Here is a 19,027-nt window from a genome sequence, read left to right as displayed (position 1 = left end):
GTTTACTTTCTAGATGGATGTTTTTTCTGGTACAAACCAAAATGCCTTCAGGACATGAACATATGTTGGTATAGCATATGTACTTTTACTGATTAACATTAAATACGTGCACTGGTTCTGGAGATTGAGTCAACCTGTTCCAGAAGAAGTATTAAAAAAAAAAAATCCTATTAGCAACTGGTTGCATACTGTAATTCTGGCAAGTCTTCCTGCCAGGCCTTAAGATGTACCATATTCAGCTGCCTTCTGTTGACTGTTGTCCTAAGATAGTTGCTCCCAGAATAGGTGTTTTGCCTCAGGCATTCATCCATTCCAGTAATGCCTGCAGCTTAGCTTATAAGCTTACAGTCCTGTAAGTGTTAAAAAAGAAAAGCTATTGAAGATTGACTTCAAACTGAAAGGAGTTTTTGTTTTGCTTTATAAAGGTTTTATCCCAATACTATAATTTGATAGGGAATATGTGCTGTTAACTAGTGTCGGTCTGCCCGGGTAGTATGTACTCTGAAAATTGTAGAAATTAAAAGCAGTTGACTAATTGGCGACTCACGGGTTTCAAGGGTAGGACCCAGAAAAAAACACTTTAGTGCCTAGGCTTTAGAAATTCTGTTCACAGCTTTGAAAGTGTAAATGGAGTTCATGGTCTGTTTATAATTAGGAATCATGAAATAGTTTGAAAAGGCTCTAATATACTCCCCCAGCTTGTTCAACTAGTGTGGCTTTCTTACAGCATGTGCTGATTCTGATTTCTTCCACTATGCTACTTAAAGTTCCACAGCAGGCTACTCTCCTGATTCAGTGATGTATAGTGCACCTGTTAGTTACCTTCTTCGGTCCCAATCAATACATGTTATTGAAATGGTCAGTTGGTCTCTTGAGTCCTCGAGTTCTCCTTCAATAAAACAAGTTAGCATGTTCCTTTTAAAAACCAAAAAAAAAAGAAGTTTTATTTTTACACTACTGATGTCGTAAGCCCTTCAGGTTCTATACTATAGTATGAGTGAAAAAATAAGCATTTTGTTGGTATGCTACATTTGGTCTCTTCTTTCATACATACCTGTACTGTGGTTAAAGAAGAAAGAAGAATATGCGGTAAGAAAGCCACATTAGTTGAACAGTTGAAGATGCAATTTTTAATTGTCTTGCATACACAAGAGATGCATGACCTAGCTGAGACTGTCTTATTTCTAATTCTGTCTCTTTCAGTACCTTTAGGGAAGAAATTTGCTCTTTGAGTCTTTTTTTTTTTTTTCCTTATCAGAAAATGAAGATAATAGCTACCTACATGCCCGGTATTCAAGGAAACATTTTTGAAGGTTAAAGAAGCTCTACCTTTATTAATCAAAGTTCTTTCTTTACAGTGTTCTTATTTATTCAGTCTCACAGGATTTGATTTGAAGTCAAAATGTTACAGCTTCTCCAGGGCTGTGTGCTTAGAAAGCTCCTGCTGGTTGGCAGAGGCCTGGAGCAGTTCGTTCTCAAAAGGAGAGGTACTGCCTAGATACTGCATTCCCCATCAAAGTGAATCAAACACATTTGTCCATATGTTAACAAGTAGCTTTGCAAATACATACTGATTTTACTAATATGCTTGATATTTGAAGTAAACAGAGAAGGCCCAAAGCCATGGCATAATAATCTGACAAATCCTAAAGGAACATTATAAGTTAGGTAAACTGATCATCAAGTAAGGCTTAGGTAGGGTGGAATGATGCCCAGTAATTTTTGTTGGTGAAAATATAAGTTCTTCATAGGAAGAACTAGAGGAAAAACATCACACCAATTGCTGCATCAGAACTGGGAGGACAAAATGGATATGGAAAGGAATTGTCAAAATTTACCTCAAAAAGTTGGGATTTTTTTCCAGGAGCTACAGCTGGTTCACACACAAACTAAAGGGGAAGGATGGAAGTGTAGGTATAAGTGTTTATTTTCCTTCATGGTATAAATATGGGATAAATAGAGCTCTGAATGGAGCTCTGTTTCCCTTTGGTTAGAAGAAGAATTACTCTTGACATAGATTGCAAGAGGTCACAGGAATAGAAAGCTTTTGTTGGAGCAGAATGTGTAATCTAAGAGACCCTGGACATAAGGTATAAATAGGGGATAATGATATAAAATAAATTTCATTTAGGTTTAAGAGAGCTGCTTCTCTCCAGTGATGTGACCAGCAAGCCTAGCTGATGTCAGACTGTGGATCAATACAGTGCAACCTCTAGAAAGCTATTTAAACCCAAGACATAAATAATACAATTCAGGAAATATACTGAAAGGCAGACTTGGAGTCATATTCAGCATGTGGTGATTCGAAGTCAAAATACATGCAGGATTCAAGAGAACAGAATTAATACAACACGTACAGTATGTTGGTACAGACTTCATTATTCATTCCAGTTCTTTATTAGTAGCTTTATCTTTCATGCATTTTCATTGGGCTAAACAAAATGATACACATACATTATTGAATCACTCGGTATTGCTTGCTATTTTAATTAAGTTACTGAGTACACTTGGGCTTTTAATTAAATCCTCAGCTTTTGGCTGAAGTGTATTAGCTCAGGTGGCCCTGATGTCGAGAGAATTCTAGAAGTATTAATACCTTGCTCTTTTAAAAATGTCAAACACTGCACAAGGCCCTGCATTGATGTTAGGATAGCTCTGTCATTCACCTGCCCTTTCTCAAGAGACTTTTTCTAAGATTTCACACTATTCAAATATAAATGTCCTGGGTAGGAAACAAATACTTCTTTATATGCTGGTATAGCCTATGGAGAACCTAATTTTATAGTGTTACCTGTTATGGTTTATCTCTGCTTTATTAGGTGTCTATTCTTGGACACTACATTTTTGGCATAATTCTGCTTTCTTACAGCATGTCCTGTCCTTTGGATTCATTCTGTCACATCCTACGGGATACAACCTTGTGAAACTAAGAACAGCATGGGAGATGCAGTGTTGTTTAGTATGTTCTCAGCCCTGCAAACATGGCAGTGAACATTTCTTTTATAAGTGTGATAATATTAATTTCTCCTGAATATAACATTACAAGATCACATGATTATTCAAAAAAGCAAACACTTTGCTGGTAAGTCAGCTTGTAGTGTCTCCACTACTGCTCTTGCCTGACTGCTGTGGGCTGCAACTTATGAGGACGATGTATAAAGTTGGAAGGGGAGCCTACATATGAAATGTGTAGGTTAGTGACTTCTGAGTTATGAAGCAGTTTAAAAGTGAGTATTGATTGCATGCTGTGGCCGTGGGAGTAATCAGGTACCTGGGTTGCTGCATTAGACTGTCTCTGATAGATGTTGGCCTTAACTCCTGGATCCAGAGTGGGGTGAAAAAGTTGTGATGAACTCTTATGTGCATGTGTTCTGTAGAGCAAGAAAATTATCTGGTCTAAACCAGAAGATTTAACCCCATTTATTTTGTGCTACATGGCGGAACTGTGGTATGATCCTGACTGAGACCTCCAGTAAGGCCTGGCCCACAGCAAATTTTGAATGCTTCTACAACTTTTATTTTATTATTATTCTTTTTATTGCTATTACAAAGCAATTAAGTTTGCTGTCTGTATCACTTTGTTCAATGTGGGCACTTTGAAATTCAGAAATAATTTCCTGAAAACCTCAGTTCTGTTCCTGAAGAGGCTCCCTCCTTTTATGGAATTGGTATTTACTAGAGCAAAACCAGGACTTGAACCTAGGACACTGCCATATCTTAATTTTTTCCCATTCCAAATACACTGTCTTCAAAGAAACAGGAGGAAACTGTTTCTTTTGAGTTCTTCTTAGTTCTAAAGTCAAGGAGTAGAATAGTGTCTTATGTAGAACCTCCTTGAGGATTGTTGATTCAAAAAAAAAACCTAAAAAATCAGTATGTGCTCTGCCCTCAAGTGATACAAATTCTCTGTTCAAAATTTGTGGCACATTTAATGTAGGAAAAAACAGTTTGGCAGCTTTCTGTGCAAGTAGTAAGATAAATAGCAGAGTGAATGTGAAATAGGGATAGCACAAATAGGGATAAAACATAGTTTGTTTGCAGAGTGCAAAACCACATCTCTTTTGTGCTCCCTAAAGCAGCTTCCCAGGCTTATGATCTTCAAGAAAATAGAGAGAAGACCGTTTGAAACACAGATTATATGTGGCTGAACTTGGAAATACAAAGTCTTCGCCTTGCAGTCTAAAGAATTGCAGAATCTTTTAACCACACCTGTTCAGTGGCTGTTACGGGATTAAGATGGTATCATCTTTATTTTGTATACAAGTTTTTCCATTCATTTCCTGGGCAGTTTTTTTCACTAATAGCTTTTTTGTCTCTAGTGCCTGCTCATACACACTGCTTTACACTGTTTGTGGTAGACAGCAAAGTAGAGCATGAAAAGAAAAATATTGTTGCTCCCTTCTTTTCTCCTAAGCATAAACCCTATAGTAGAATTACAGAATGAATCTACAGCATCTCTGAAGTATCCTGAATCTCTGACATAAAATTTTATGTAGCATCAGAGATGTCACAGAGCTGTGTGTTCCTAGCATAAAACCTGGGATTCTGACTGATTTAAGAGCAGGCTGGAAGTCCCAAGGGCACATCCAGTCCTGGGAACAGGTTAGCAGATTTAAAGAAACATTTTAATGTGTCATATACCACTGCTTTTCTTTTCCTCTTTTTGATTCAGTTATTGATAATTTTAGTAGTCTAAGTAAGTTTAGACTATCTAAAGAAGAAAATATTGAAGGGCAAGTTGCAGTGACCATAGCAAATATATATATATAATAAGAAAAGTACATTTCTTTCTACTGTGTATTTTGTGAATCTATTGCAACTGTGCTGTTTGTGAAGGAACATAGAACTGAAATGCCTTGAGAGGGCAACTTTTAAGATTCTGTACATTAATATTTAGAGACTTCTAAGTTTGAGCACTTAGAGGTTAACATTCCCCATCCACTCTTCTTGGAATGGAAATGATAGAAAGACTGTCTTTTTTGAGTTTTAATAAATACATCTATTTGCTTAAAAAGCTTCGCCATAATGTCGCTTACTCCTTTTTCCCCTTGGGAATGAATGACAAGATTTCTAGCCAAGTTATTCGAAACTACTTAGCACTTAATCAAAGTTGATGACATTTTGCAAAGCTGAAAAGGGGAAACAGGAGAATAGTTTAGCTTGCTTATTTCCAAAAGCTTGTTGTTCAGCTTGTTGGGATTTGGTTTGGTTTTATAGAAAATGTCAGTAAAACTGAATGTTCCCTGAGTTGTGTTATGAAAGCTGACAATGCCAATGCAGAGCAGTCCCCACAGCAGAGAGAGAAGAGATAATTAGAGTTTATGCAAGAATGGAGCTGTCTAGAGGGAGAATGGTGCAAGATATCAGCGCGCTAGAATATTTGTACTGCAAAATAGCAGTGCATGTAAGCTGCACTGGCAGTTTTGCTAGGCTTGGACGATAGTCCTTCCATTGCTGAATGTTCTTTTTGAACAGTATCCAAAATACCAGGGGAGCAAGCTGATTGATTATATTGAAATCCAGAGAGCAAGTATTTTCTGAGGTACTCAATGTACAAGTCTTTAGGATCTTGTGTTGTATCTTGGTAGCTCTTTGTTCTACTCTTTACATTCATTTTTTCCTATATCGTGTCTTGAAAAAATATTTCCCTCCCACACTTTTTAAATAGCTTTGTTGTTAGTATCAGTTACCACACATTACATTATCTTCACAGTTGGAAGGGATGGGGGAGATTTGTAAGTGTTGTTTTGGGGATTACTAGATACTTTTGTTGAATGATGCCCAATTATTCCAAACAGTGCTGCAGCAGTACGTTATCATGACATGAGCTGATCTTCTCTGCTGGCTAATCTGCCTGCTTGTGCTGTGTTGTATGATGTTTTGTAGATATATTCACCTTTTAAAGATATGTTGAAGTCTGTTCTTGCACAGAAATCTGTATATAAACTCACACATACCTTGTTTAGTAATACACCTTTGGGGGAGAATTTTTGTAGCACCTTCATCTCTTGAGGTTGCAAGGTATTACTAAATTCTGTTTGGACCTCTGTTGATTAGCATTTCAAGTTAGTCAGAAAGGTAAAATTTCTTGTGAAGTACATGAAGAAGTCAAAGTACACAGAAGAAAATTCTGCACAGGAACAAGTGTATGTCATTGTCAAGGCTACTTTGAATAGACTTGGTATAGGGCACCTATACAAACACAAATTGTTTATTAAATAAAATTAAAAATCTGGACATGGCTGAAGCTGCGAATCCTGACAGTTTTGCCAGAATGAAAATAATAAATAGCAGTACTAGTGGGCAGGTAAGATGATTCTAAAGTGTCAGAAGCTCTGATTTTTTTATGGTAATATTGACTTAACTTTCTTTTACCTACCAATGGGAGCTTCTTTCAGTGTATCAGGAGAGGGCACTGCAGTATATGAAGCTAAACTTTTAGAGCAGTTCATGCATGCAATGAAAACATAATTGTCTGGCTTGAACAATTAAGGTACTTGGTAATGAAGGGCTTCGTTGTTTCATTTCAACAATGATATTTGAATGGCTTAGCTTTTAGAAATGCAAAAATGTACCTTTGCATAAGCAAGGCTCAGTTTTCTTCAGTGGACAAAACTGCTGTATAAGCCATATGACGTGTTCATTGTATGGCAAAGTCCAGACGTGCCCACTATTCTTAAAAAACAAAAGTATGAATATGTTGACTATCAGGGTAATTGTGGCAACATGCAACTGCTTTTTAGATAATATACATCAAGATGTTTCAAATAGGGAGACTTTTGAAAGTTTTCGAGTCACTTTTCAAAACATGTTCACAAATAAACCAAACAAATCTGTCATCTTTTAGCAGCTTTCTGAATGTCTTATCTCTCAGGACCAGAATCTCAGGGTGGGAGAAAAGGGAGCTTCCTTTCTATCACAGTGCAATTCACGTAACAGGGATCATTATATTTATATATATTTTAAGTAACAGCGTGATGTTCTCCAACAGTACATCAGAGGAGTTTGGGACTCCATGCCTGCCCAAGGACATCCGCTGGAGCAGTCCCACTGTTGCCACTGTGCTTTCCCATCAGTAGTTTGCAGTAATCCAATTATTGGGCATTTGTGCCATGTTCCAGAAAGTCATGGAACCACATGGATCACTTCCTGTTAACAAAGAGGCAAAAAGAGTTTTTTTAAAAAACAGGGATCCTCCAAAATCACAATTTGGCTTTTGGGTTGTGGATTATTATGCCATTTAGTTGAATTGTTTCTGATGCTTCACATCCCATTTTATTGGTACTTTAGTAGCTTACTGGTTTCAGAATTTTAAGACAAAGTTAAGAATTAAATGTAGGTTTTAGCTAAAATATTTGCTTATTGTCATTCCATACTCCCATCTATCCAGTGCTCTTGAATGTAATGATAAGGAAGATACAGTTGGTTTTCATCATCACCCACACACAGCAAACTGTAGGTCTGTGGTATTTTCTGGTCTTGAAAATGGAAGATTATTTTGTTTTCTGTCTTCTCCAATTGCCTTTTCTCAATAGATTCCTCAGGAATGATGAAAGCAACCTCACAGTTGCTTGTATGTGATCCTAGACTTCCTCTGAATGACTCATCTTTATGGGTACAAGTAAAGCAGAGATAGTACAGTGCTTTATGGCTTTAGCCATTTATGTTCTAGTGATAAAATGGAAGTGAATTTTTGATGATAAATTGTGCAGTAGTTTCTGGGGTGCTTAGAGGAGCTCAGAGGTTTTGAGATACTTCAGAATGGAAATTTCCAAGAAGTTTGCATTACAGGCCTGAGGAGTAGGTGATTCATAGTTTACTTCTAACATCAGAAAACAACAATTGCAATGGTGTGAGAGGTATTATTACATTTACTGGACTGAAATCATCTATGCTTGGAGTAGATGTCTGGCATATTTTTGGTTGATGACTAGGGAAACTAACTTTAGCTGGCAGATGGATTCCCTTTTCCCATGCTCTTTCCCCTAGCATAATGTTATTTATGTTGCCTTCCAGATACAGTGTGCTAAAAGAAGCATTTCTGCAGTAAAATCCTTTAGGGAAGACAACTTGTATTTGATACCTTCCCATAACGAACTTGACTGTAAATACACGCAAGAGTTCGTTTATCTATCTTGCTTTATAACTGTAAAAGCAGAGTTCTCAGGAGAACAGTTTGACCTCTAAATATGCATTGGCTTTAAGGAACAAAATAGAAGTACATATATTGGCCTACTTCCCCAGTGCACGTAAGTTAATAATATAACTGTTGTAAAAACTGATGGTCTGGATACAACATCAAGTGCTTGTGCAGGTGCAGACCACAGAATGTCCACTCTGATTTCCAGACCACTGAAGAAGCAAGGAGTGAATATAGCAGGAATAACTTAATTGAATATATCCATTCGGAACTAATCAGAACCACTGTTACTCAATTAGCTACTATATAGCAGTATTCAAGTCCTTTAAATTTAAAGTAAAACCTGCAAAAATACAAGTTTCAATCTTTAAAGTGACTTTGGCATTTGGAGCAATTTTGGGACCAAAGATCTGAAGTCTCTTTTTGGAAATGAGACTTGCAGAAGATCTGCATTGCAAAGAGAATAAACCCCCTCCATAAGAACAGCCAATATATGCAAAACTATTTTAGTATTGTTCAAAATGTGCTTAGGTATTCTTCCATTAGGTATTATCAGTTCTAATTAGCAGATACATGAATAACAGTTTTAGATTATTCAGTTGCTGAGTTCAGAAATACTTCTTCCATTGTCTAGGAAAATGAAAATCACATGGCATTCTTTGGACAGTTACTGAAATGCTGCTCAAGAATGCATAAGTATATAATTGACAAACAGAAAAAAAAATACATTTAATCTGGAATAAATACAGCAAATGCTACAGATTTTCCTACATTAAAACAGGTGCTCCCTAAGAACTAAAATGTGTTCAAAAAAAGACATGAAGATATGGCAAAGCACAGAATAGATTGTACTGGGGTGGGGAAGATGGGGGATGGGGAGTGGCAGAGTGGAAAGGAACACCATGAAGTTATGCTGGTCTACAGGAGGCAGGAAGCTTTGTAGAAGGTGAGGAGATGGGGCAATTGAAAGTGATGAATCATGTTGTATTTTCTTATTAGACTTACAGAAGGTCTTGCTGAAGCTGTGTAGAACACTGTACACATGTCCAAGAGCTCTTTTATGTTACATTAAATAGCATTTAAACATATGCTTGTTAACCATGTGGAGAGGATCTGTAAAACCATCAGGATTTAAAAACAGTTTTTACCTACAGTGGTCTGAAACAACTTCAGCACAATCCATATTCTGCAGGGTTTCTTGCATCTGTTCTTACACGTCCATTGCAGATAAGATGAAGAACTTGTTTTTTGAGTTCATCTAGTCAGGTATTTATGTATTCTTGTGCCTGTAGTGGACGTTGGTTCAGTAATTTGAAGTTTTATTTCAAGAAATAAGGGAAGTTTTCACTCCATGCTTTCTGTAAGAGAGAACTGAGTGAAATGCCTATTCAGTATTGAAGCTATAGTCCAAGGGTGTTTTCATTTTAACAAAGAGACCTTGAAATGTTGGCACCTCAAGAAAGATACTTATTTATTATATTGGAGTGTGTGGCATGATCCAGATTGAGATTGAAGTGGAAGCAATGATCACAAGGGTGAGATATTTATCAATTCAATCTGCATCCTTCCATCCGTATTTCTGAATAGCATATACCAATGCAGAAAACCTGTCTTTTTTTTTGCTTTGTTACTAGTACTGGGTTTCAAAGCCAGACACAGATAGTAGACATGGCTTTTCACAGCTGGTGCTGTTGAAACACAGAGCAAAGATAAATCTCTTTTCTTCAATTTTTTTTTTCCTTTTCTTATTTAATAATTCCATGTGTGATACTCTCTCCTTTTCTGTTTTCTTAACAATCACACTAACATAAAGATAGCCTGTTGTTGTCTCTCACAATTGATGTTTTATGTCCAGGAGCTTAAAATACATAACACATATTTTTATATATGTGTGTGTGTGTGTGTAATAGGCACAAACAAACACGCTCTCAATTACTCATTTTTATCCTTTTGCATCTCAAAAATCAACATTTTGTGGTTTTAATATCTTCTGAGCATTCAAGGAGCAGCAGTAATGTAAAGCATTCAGTGAGAGACAGAGTAATGTTCCTTGCACTGTCAGGCAGGAAAAATATTGCAGCATAGGCAATAACGTACTTGGTTTCGTATATGGTAGACTACATGAGCCCTGTAACTGTGCGACTTTTTCCCCTACTATATCATCTTAATACTACTTACCGCTATGTAACATTCACTTTAGAGGCAGGAAATTTGAGGCAGTTTCTTTACGGTTATAAAGAGTTAGGGACAAATAAGAAAAAAAGTTTATTTTCTTTGTAGACTAGGAAGGGGTGGGTACAGAAGATGACCTCCTCACCTGTAGGAAGAAGTATTTCCATGTGTTTCTGAGTCATGTGCTCCCTGGGAAACTGAATAATATTGAGTAGCTTTAGACAAAGAGACAGTAACAGTAACCTTCATCTTTTCAGCTACAGAGCAAAATGATGTGGCAGGACATGTCCCTGTGTCAAATGCCTGATCACCCCCTGTGGTTAGTGTCAGAACAGTTCATGAAGAGAAGCTTCTGAAAACTGGCATAGTAATGGAGCCATGAACTCTCCTGCAGTTACTGCCAACTTGGGGTGCTGGCAGTAAGGAGAAAGCAAGGTGCTTACATTTAACAGATCGGACTGGAATGCCTGCTTGGTAGCTCAACCTGCAATACCATAGGCATGAATTTCAGAAATTACAGCCAGCTGCAAAAAAAGAAGAAAAGATTTCAGAGGTGATCATCTTTTTCTTTTTGCAAAATTAGCTTTGTCACTGTGTGGGCATACCTACGTTAGGTGATTTGGAGCAGTTCCTCTATGAGACAACAGAAAAAAAAACAAACCCAAAACTAGTATGACTTGAGCTTTGGTACTATGTTAATAAATGCTCAAGAAAATGCAGTAAGTAATCAGATGGTTATTAACACCCTGTAAGGAAGATAGATAAGTAAAAACTTAAAGCTGGCATTAATTTCTGAGAACTGAGTAATCCCCTGGTAAGTAATCCTTCATTTCTGATTCAGGTAAGATTCTGCCACTTTAACCAAGTCCCTAACTGTATATTTTTTCTTCTCCCTTTCCATGGTAGGTTATGTGTTCTGTATGTTACATCGCCTGCCTGAACAACATGACTGCACGTTTGACCACATGGGACGTGGGCGTGAGGAAGCCATTATGAAAATGGTGAAACTGGATCGGAAAGTAGGGAGATCTTGCCAACGCATTGGCGAAGGATGTTCCTGAGTGCAAGACTGCAACCAAATGCTGTTCTCTTAGTTCACTAATGTTAGCCTTATTTAGGACAAAGTCAGCCAGACACCTTGTACTAGGCAAGTTTCAGACTACAGCCAATCAGTTTCCTTTCTTTAGCCAGCTGTCCTGGTACTGTAGTTTAGGGGTTGATGGTGGTTGAAATTGATTTCTGGCTGGTTACTAAGGTGCCTGCTAGCCACCGTATAAAAATAAAACATGAAGAAATACTATTTTTGAGCATGGCTAGTGGATTTAAACAAAACAAGAAAAATCCAAAGGCTTCTGTTATTGCTGGAGTCACTCTAAAAGCCTTATGCTGGAAACGTTCCAGCGGCGGAGTTAAAACAAATAGATGTATAGAAGCTGGTGTAAAAGTTTGCTATGCACATGGCTTTCGGACAAACTGTTTAATGTGCAGCCTTTCACCTCTTCACTGCTAGTGAATCCTGAGGAGGTGAAATACTACTAAGAGCAGCAATTGCAGCTGCTTAAGCCCAGAAGACCTGACTGGTCACTCGTGCCTTCATCGCGTGTGGCTTTTGAATTAGGCAGTGTCACCAGCATCAGGGATTCTGTTGGGGTAGGAACATCTTTCTGGTTCTTCCCAGGAAGCCAAAAAGAAAGGGGGACAGAGATTCTTATAAAATTTTTTATATCTATCTTACTATAAATAACCTGTCAGGGTTGTTTTGGGGGTTTTTTTGTTTGGTTTTTTTTTTGTTTTGTTTTGTTTTGTTTGGGTTTTGGTTTTTTTTTGTTTGTTTGTTTGTGGGGTTTTTTCGTGGTTTATTTTTTGGGGGGTTTTTTTGTTTTGGTGGTGGTGGTGTTTTTTTTCTCCTCAGTTAAATTATGATCTCACTATAAAGCCAACTCCATCCCAGAGCAGTAAATGGTGCATACTTTTTACATGGCATCCACAGAGATAGTATGAGTTGTGTGAACGGATTCCACATACCTTGAGCAGTGCAGCCATTCCCACTGGCCAAAACCTGATTGGCTCTTGTTTGCCTTTTGCTAAGTGCAGGTATCTGATAATTGATCAAATAAGGCTAATCCACAGCACAGTAGCCATGGCTGGATTCTACAGACTGACTTTCTGTAGCTAGACTTATATATTGGGGGGGGAAAAAAAAGGACATTTTGTAGCAACCAGAATTCAGTAACAGTATTGGGGAACAACCGGTAAAACATCCATTATCAGATTGAGTTTGTGTTCCTCGCTTCCAGAGTGTCAATGAGATAATCAAGTGGGCTCCATCAGCCCGCTTTCTATGCAGCTGAACGTGCTCATGAAAATCTCTGCCCGCATCTATTGCAAAGCAAGTATAGCAAGTGAATGTGAAAAGCATTACATGGAGTAGAATGTTTTGGATTTGGTTAGACCTATGGTTCTATATTACAGTATGTCACATTGAGCTGAGCTGAACTGAATTGCACCAGTCTTGTCTGTTTGGAAACAAAAAAGCAAACATTGTAATTGGCACATCTGCTGCTGCACACAGGGTTTATGAAGGTAAAAAGGATTTGTACCAGTGTGGCCCAGCTTAATCCTGAATGAATTCAGCTTCTCAGCCTGTTAGTAAGGTGTTAACAATCAGGTAAATTTGTAAGAAAACCTGAAGGAGGGAAAGATTTTGTCTCATCTTCAAATCCTGGGCAGGTATAAAACATCAGAGGGGTGAAGTAATGTGTCACTTGGAAAAAAACCCAGAGTTTTGGGAGTAAGCTTGGATGAGTCATCTTCCATTCTACTTGTTACAGGTAACTAACTCCTTATAGGCCAAATCAGATTGTTACTTTGGTAGCCAGCTAGGAGCATTTAACAAGAAGACAACTAATTTAAATAAAAAGATTATATATTTGCATCTCCACACACACTCAGCATCTGACTGCATTACTGTTAATTAACAATGGAGCAAATCAGAAGTGCCCCATCATATCATTATAAAATGCAAACTATCCAGAAGGCAAGCTGGTTTCTTATAATTGATATTAGTCAAGAAAATAAAACCAGCACCAAAATCTTCCGTAATGTGCTGCATTTTCAGGCAGTGGTCTTGGTGAGAGGGACTGTCCAAGGATGATATTTACATTTGCTATGAGGAGTTTAAGCAAACATGGATTTTGGAGGTTGCTGAGATACGCACTTTCTTTTCCTACAAAATCCTACCATAGCATTTGATGGGCATTCTGATTGACACATAAGACTTTTCTGCATTAATACTGAAGATGCTATTTTGTTCCTCCTTAATACTCTCTTTAATCTCATTACAAGTGCACAGATGGTTTCAAGGTGGCTCTTGAGAGAACACTACTTAAAAGTTCATGTAAATTATGGACAATGTTCACTTTAAACAAGAAGTTGGGGAGGGGGTTGTTCCTTTGCAGTATCTGTTCTGTGAAGTTTGTTAAACGTAAAAGAAAGCTTAAGTTCTTGTATCTTAAAAGAAGATCTTATTTAACCCTTTTGTGTTCTAGATTTACTTACACATGTAGCCTAGAGCTCAGTTTTAGTTTAACATTGTGAAAATATTAAAAGGATCTTGTAACTTTATTCTTTTTCCTCATGCTAAAAAAAATTAAACCAATCAGATTAAAGTTTGAATTCCTTTCTGCCTATTCCAACAGGTCTTGCTATTTTGCACCTTTTCTCCTGCAGGTTTATTTAAGAAATACAAATGGGGAAAATAAGCACATTAGGTCACTAACTTCAAGGTGAATTTACAGCTGATGAAGGTGGACAGTATTTTCTGCCAGTTTTGAAGGGGAAAGTAATCTTTCTGCTGGGTTCAAGTTTAGTCATTTATTTTGTAAGCAAATCTGGCTAAATCTACAGTAGCCAATTTGATCAATTTAATTTTGAGGTTAGATACAGTAATCAAATGAACTGTTTTCATTTGATGCATACTGTACACTATATCATTGGCATCAGAGTTTTAATATCTTAAATGTTCTTTCATCCATTTTGACAACTTCATCTAGAGTAGCTGTATTGCAAATCATAATGGGCTGTATTAATAATGGATAAGTAGAGGAATAACTTGTTTCTTAATCATTTAGATGCTAGAAATACAAGGCTCATTAAAACAAAGGACTGTATTAGAGGGAGAGAGAATATCATGGTAATTATTTAAAAACAATTTTGAAAATTGTTGGGTATTGAAATTGGGCCTGATTCATGGGATACGTACACACTATTTTTTTTTCTGCTCAAATCCATATGGTATTTTCAGTTATAAAACTGTGATTCTTGAACAAGATGGCTGTGTTAAGTAAAGGTAAGTTACATAAAACAACTGTGCCTTTGCATCCAGTTTCAGGCCTATAGCTGGGTGTGAGCCAAGGCTTCAAAAAAGAACAAGAACTGCCATGAAGGTTGCTATGCCAGTGCCTGTCCTTACTGCATTGGTTTCTGTTTTGAAACAGTTTAGTGTCTTCAATGAGAACCAATGTAACTGTAAACTGAGGTACCTGAGAACATGAACTCCTCCTCAGTAGCACAGAGGCAACACCCTGAGAAGAGTCCTGGTGCAATTATAGCAGTCTGAAAGTAATATTAAACTGTTTTATCTACTCCATGGAAGGTGATAAATACATTCAAAACTTGAATTTTGCATGGCTTTCTTCTCTTGGATAAACTGTAGTCTCCTGGCCTCATGAACACAATGTCCTGTTTATATTAACTTTGTACTCATTGTGGTGTTTAGTTCATTCTACAGTCATAGCAGTTCCTTCTGTGACTATGCTATAGCTTAGATATAAATCTCTAAAGGATAAAAGCACTTTTTTTAAATCTTACAATAACTATTTCAGTACAAAGACTCACCAGGGAAGAAAACTGATGCTAACAGCGTCATAAAAATAGAGGTTTTATACTCAAGAAATGCACCAGTGGAATAATTGACGGCACCTATGCTCACAGTTGATGTGTACACAGTTAGGTGCCTAGACAAATGAATTAACATTCTCTTTGTTGTAGTGTAGTTACTGAAATTGTCAGTCATCAGTGCAACAGCAAAGAGAAGGCCTAATCAAAAGTAATCTTAGTGTCACAGTGAGATTGTGGGCAATGCATGCTGGAAATAAATTTGTATGCTCCTGAGAACTTTTGTACCTAGAAAACTAATGGCAACGTTTAAGACAACACTACTTTACTTAAAATGAACTGTATTTACTTGCAGCAGATGTTTATTTCATCACTCAAATACCTTATTAGAATTCTGCACACAGAACAAAAAGTAAGCAGTAGTAAACCATGGTTCAACACAAAGGCTGATGGGCAGGCCCTGTGTAACCAGTTCATAATCTTATCCTTAGCTGAGACTGTACATACTTTGCTACACAAAGGAACACACGGGAAAAACTGATAAAAAGTATTCACAATGCACACTTGACATGGTGAGCTTGTGCAGTAGTGGGCTTTCTCTCTCACCATCAGCAGCTTTTCCAGGAGAACAAACTTTAATGCTGCTGGAAAGAGTCACTCTTAAATAACAGTTATCAAATACATTAGTGAAAAGGACATACTTTTCTTTCTCTTCCTCATCTTGATTCATTTTTCTCTTTTTGTTGTGGCAATCAGCATGTGTAACTGGGCATTTGAAAGTAGCTCCACGTGAATGTTGTTCTTTTTGGCTTTTCAGTACTCACTACAGGAAGGAAAAAAAAAAGGCATCAACTTTGTTCTTGCAAGCAGATTAAAATACTGGTCTATAGAAGTGATAACCTCCTTGTATATTTTACTATAGTGATATGCTGTTTCTTCAGTTAACTAAAACTTAATGCAGGCATGATTTACTTGTTCTGGATGTTAGGCGGCTATGGGTTGTTTGAACTTTAGTTCTGTGATATTGTTCATACACATCTTCCCATAAACTCTGCATACCTCATCTTCCAATCTGAAGTTGAGTCAGGAGGAAAGAAGGTGTGAAAGCAGAAGGCAGAGAATGCAAATTGACAAGTGCTTAGTGATCACATTCACCTTCCTCAGATCAGATCATAAAATGGTAAAGAAAGACACAAATATTTACTTGCCAAACAGTGCCAACTTTTTTGACTCAGTACTACAGAAAACTGTTTTGCTTTATCTTTGTGAATATACCTGTGTAGAGTTTGAGTGAATTATTCAACATATGTTACATGCAAAGAAATGAAACAGGACTGTCTAATTAGAAACCATTTTTGATGGATTATTTAGTAATAACTACATATTTTGCTACAGGACCTTTCTATTTTGCAATATGCTGCTATTTTCTTTGGAAGAAAAACAAGCAGAACTTTATAAAACTAACTATAAATTATTTCAAATTTAGCACATGCATCTGAAGCAGTAGGAAAATATAACTGAAATTTATATATAGTTTTTAAAGATTACTGCATCCTCTAACAGGGATTTGTTCTTCAGATAGTAGCAAGTGTTAATAGCGATGGTTTAACCATAAGCAGAATGTTCCTTTCTGCTAAGTTTGTGCAAAGCTAATAATACGCAATAGGATGCTGTGAGTTAATAACTTGCAGCACAGTGCAGTGACTGTGTAAATAATGAGAATAAAATTATAGAGGCTCTTGTCTGTCGGCTCTTCCTTCACACATAAGGACAGAAGATAGCACCCCCTCTTTCCTTGCTGTTTAGTTCCTTTTATTCTTTTTTCAGCTGCAGAAGTCACTTCCCTCTACCAAGCATGCTCAGGGAGGATGGAGAACCATGTTCTCACTAGAGTTCTAAACACTTCAGGATGTACCTCTGGATCAGAAATGCAACACCCTCTCTTTAGGGTTCTCAGAACATTTGAAAATGTTGGGGTTTTCTTCTCCTCTTAAATTGTTTGGGGTCTCTTTGAAGCAAAGTAAGTAGCAATCCTTAAAAACAGAAAAGCATAGCATTGTATCATCCTTTGAAAGGCCAGCCTGCATGATCAGTACTTCTGCATTAAGAAAGCTGAATGAAAGGTTCATTGTTAACATGCTTACTTTCATCTCTCTTCAGTGGAGCAAAGAAATAAAAATGAAAGACTCTTAGAGGAGGGTGAAGAGAATCTGAGCCCTCTACTAGTTAAGCTAAATTCACAGTTCATTCTTCATTCAGCAATAATTTGTCTGTTTTTTTTTCTTTCCTTCTCCTGCAGTGTTTAAGGTATGCTACATTTGCTTTAGATTCCTGAAAAATTTAGTTTGACCAGTTTCTGGAAACTGTCTTTTGACATAGCACATTTAACAGCAGCTTTAGGAAGATGATGAGCTCCAAGAATAAGTTAGAATTTAAGTTAACCACTGTTGGCAAGCACATTTTAAAATAATGGCTCGCTGAGAAGGTTTAAACAGATCTACCATTACCAGCTTTGCGTGAATCCTGCTGCTTTGGGATAGTACATCATGTGCAGCCAGAGGTGTCACCTTTATGCTGTCTGCATGCAGACTTTCCTCCTCTTTACCCCCATGTTTATATAGATTAAAATACTAATCAGGTAAGCAGCTGTTAGTTACAAAGTCTATAGCTATCTTCAAGTCACACTGCATGCCCTTTTTTTTACTTTCTGGTTTTGACTATTTGGTCTCAGGTTGTCTCGAAGATAATAGTCCCAAATAGATCTTTCCACACCTGGACACACAGCCCTACCTCCTGGGATATCAAGTGGCTGAAGCAGAATTAGGCTGCTGGGCTAAAACCAGTTGTCACTTTCTGCTCCCTCATATTCATATAATCAATTCTTGCCTGGTTTGTCTTCTGAGGAAATCTAGCATGTCCCAGTATCTCAGTTTGCCTGTTTAATAGTAGCTGTAGTTTAATCATTATCAACTACTATAGACTTAGTCCTGGAAGCACCATTATACTAATCTACAATTCTGTTAAAAATAGTCACCCTTAACAGCTGAGAAGTTTGAATGCTCACAGTTGGATTACTGATATTTTTTAATTACATGTGTCATGCTATCCTCAGGGCATAGAACTCTAAAGGGTGCATGCTAGGTGATGCTGACCATACTCCGGCTGCCACCTTAATAGCAATACTTTGCCTCTGTCTGAGGCACGAATTCCTGCTAAGTTAGTGGGAGCAGGGAAATAAATGCCATTTGAAACTTGTTATCCAATACCTCTGTCAGCTTATGTTCTGGCACCCATGCACCCCGGAATTTCTCTACTCCCTGGTTTCTCTGCTGAAATTGCTGTAGGGTCCTCCAGCACCCCCTTTTGGGTTTCTCCATCACCCCTTTTGCAAATTCTCCCTCATTAACTACACTGCCTCCCCTCCCAAATTGTCATGTTCTTAGAATCGTAGAATCATAGAATAGTTAGGGTTGGAAAGGACCTTAAGATCATCCAGTTCCAACCCCCCTGCCATGGGCAGGGACACCTCACACTAAACCACGTCACCCAAGGCCTCATCCAGCCTGTCCTTGAACACAAGCGTTCTTGTTCAAAGACAAGAGAATGTGCTGACAACGTAACAGTAGAGATGCTCATATCTAAAGGTACTGAGGCTTGTATTGCCAGAAGCTGTTTCCGTCTGTAATGAAAATAAGTGTTAAAAGACTGTTGCTGTTTAGTATAGTAAATTCCTACACCTGTCTTAATACAGTAGAGCAAACAACATGTACTTTCAGTTTAAACCCCTTCTTCATCACTCTTAACAGCCTCTATAGACCT

At 37.5% G+C, this 19,027-nt stretch overlaps 1 protein-coding gene across 1 annotated transcript in view; it reads left to right on the top strand.

The window, feature by feature from the left end:
- Positions 1-14,007, top strand: part of ZFAND3 (zinc finger AN1-type containing 3) — a 136,952-nt gene extending 122,945 nt beyond the window's left edge. The window contains exon 7 of the mRNA XM_080617063.1: positions 11,219-14,007. Coding sequence (XP_080473189.1) covers positions 11,219-11,373 — 155 coding nt within the window. The 3' untranslated portion in view covers positions 11,374-14,007. The remainder of the gene's footprint in view (positions 1-11,218) is intronic.
- Positions 14,008-19,027: the final 5,020 nt, after the last annotated feature.

This window comes from Psittacula echo, assembly GCF_963264785.1.
Source record: "Psittacula echo genome assembly, chromosome: 4".
Lineage (NCBI taxonomy): Eukaryota > Metazoa > Chordata > Aves > Psittaciformes > Psittacidae > Psittacula > Psittacula echo.
This window is presented reverse-complemented; position numbering and strand designations above follow the sequence as displayed.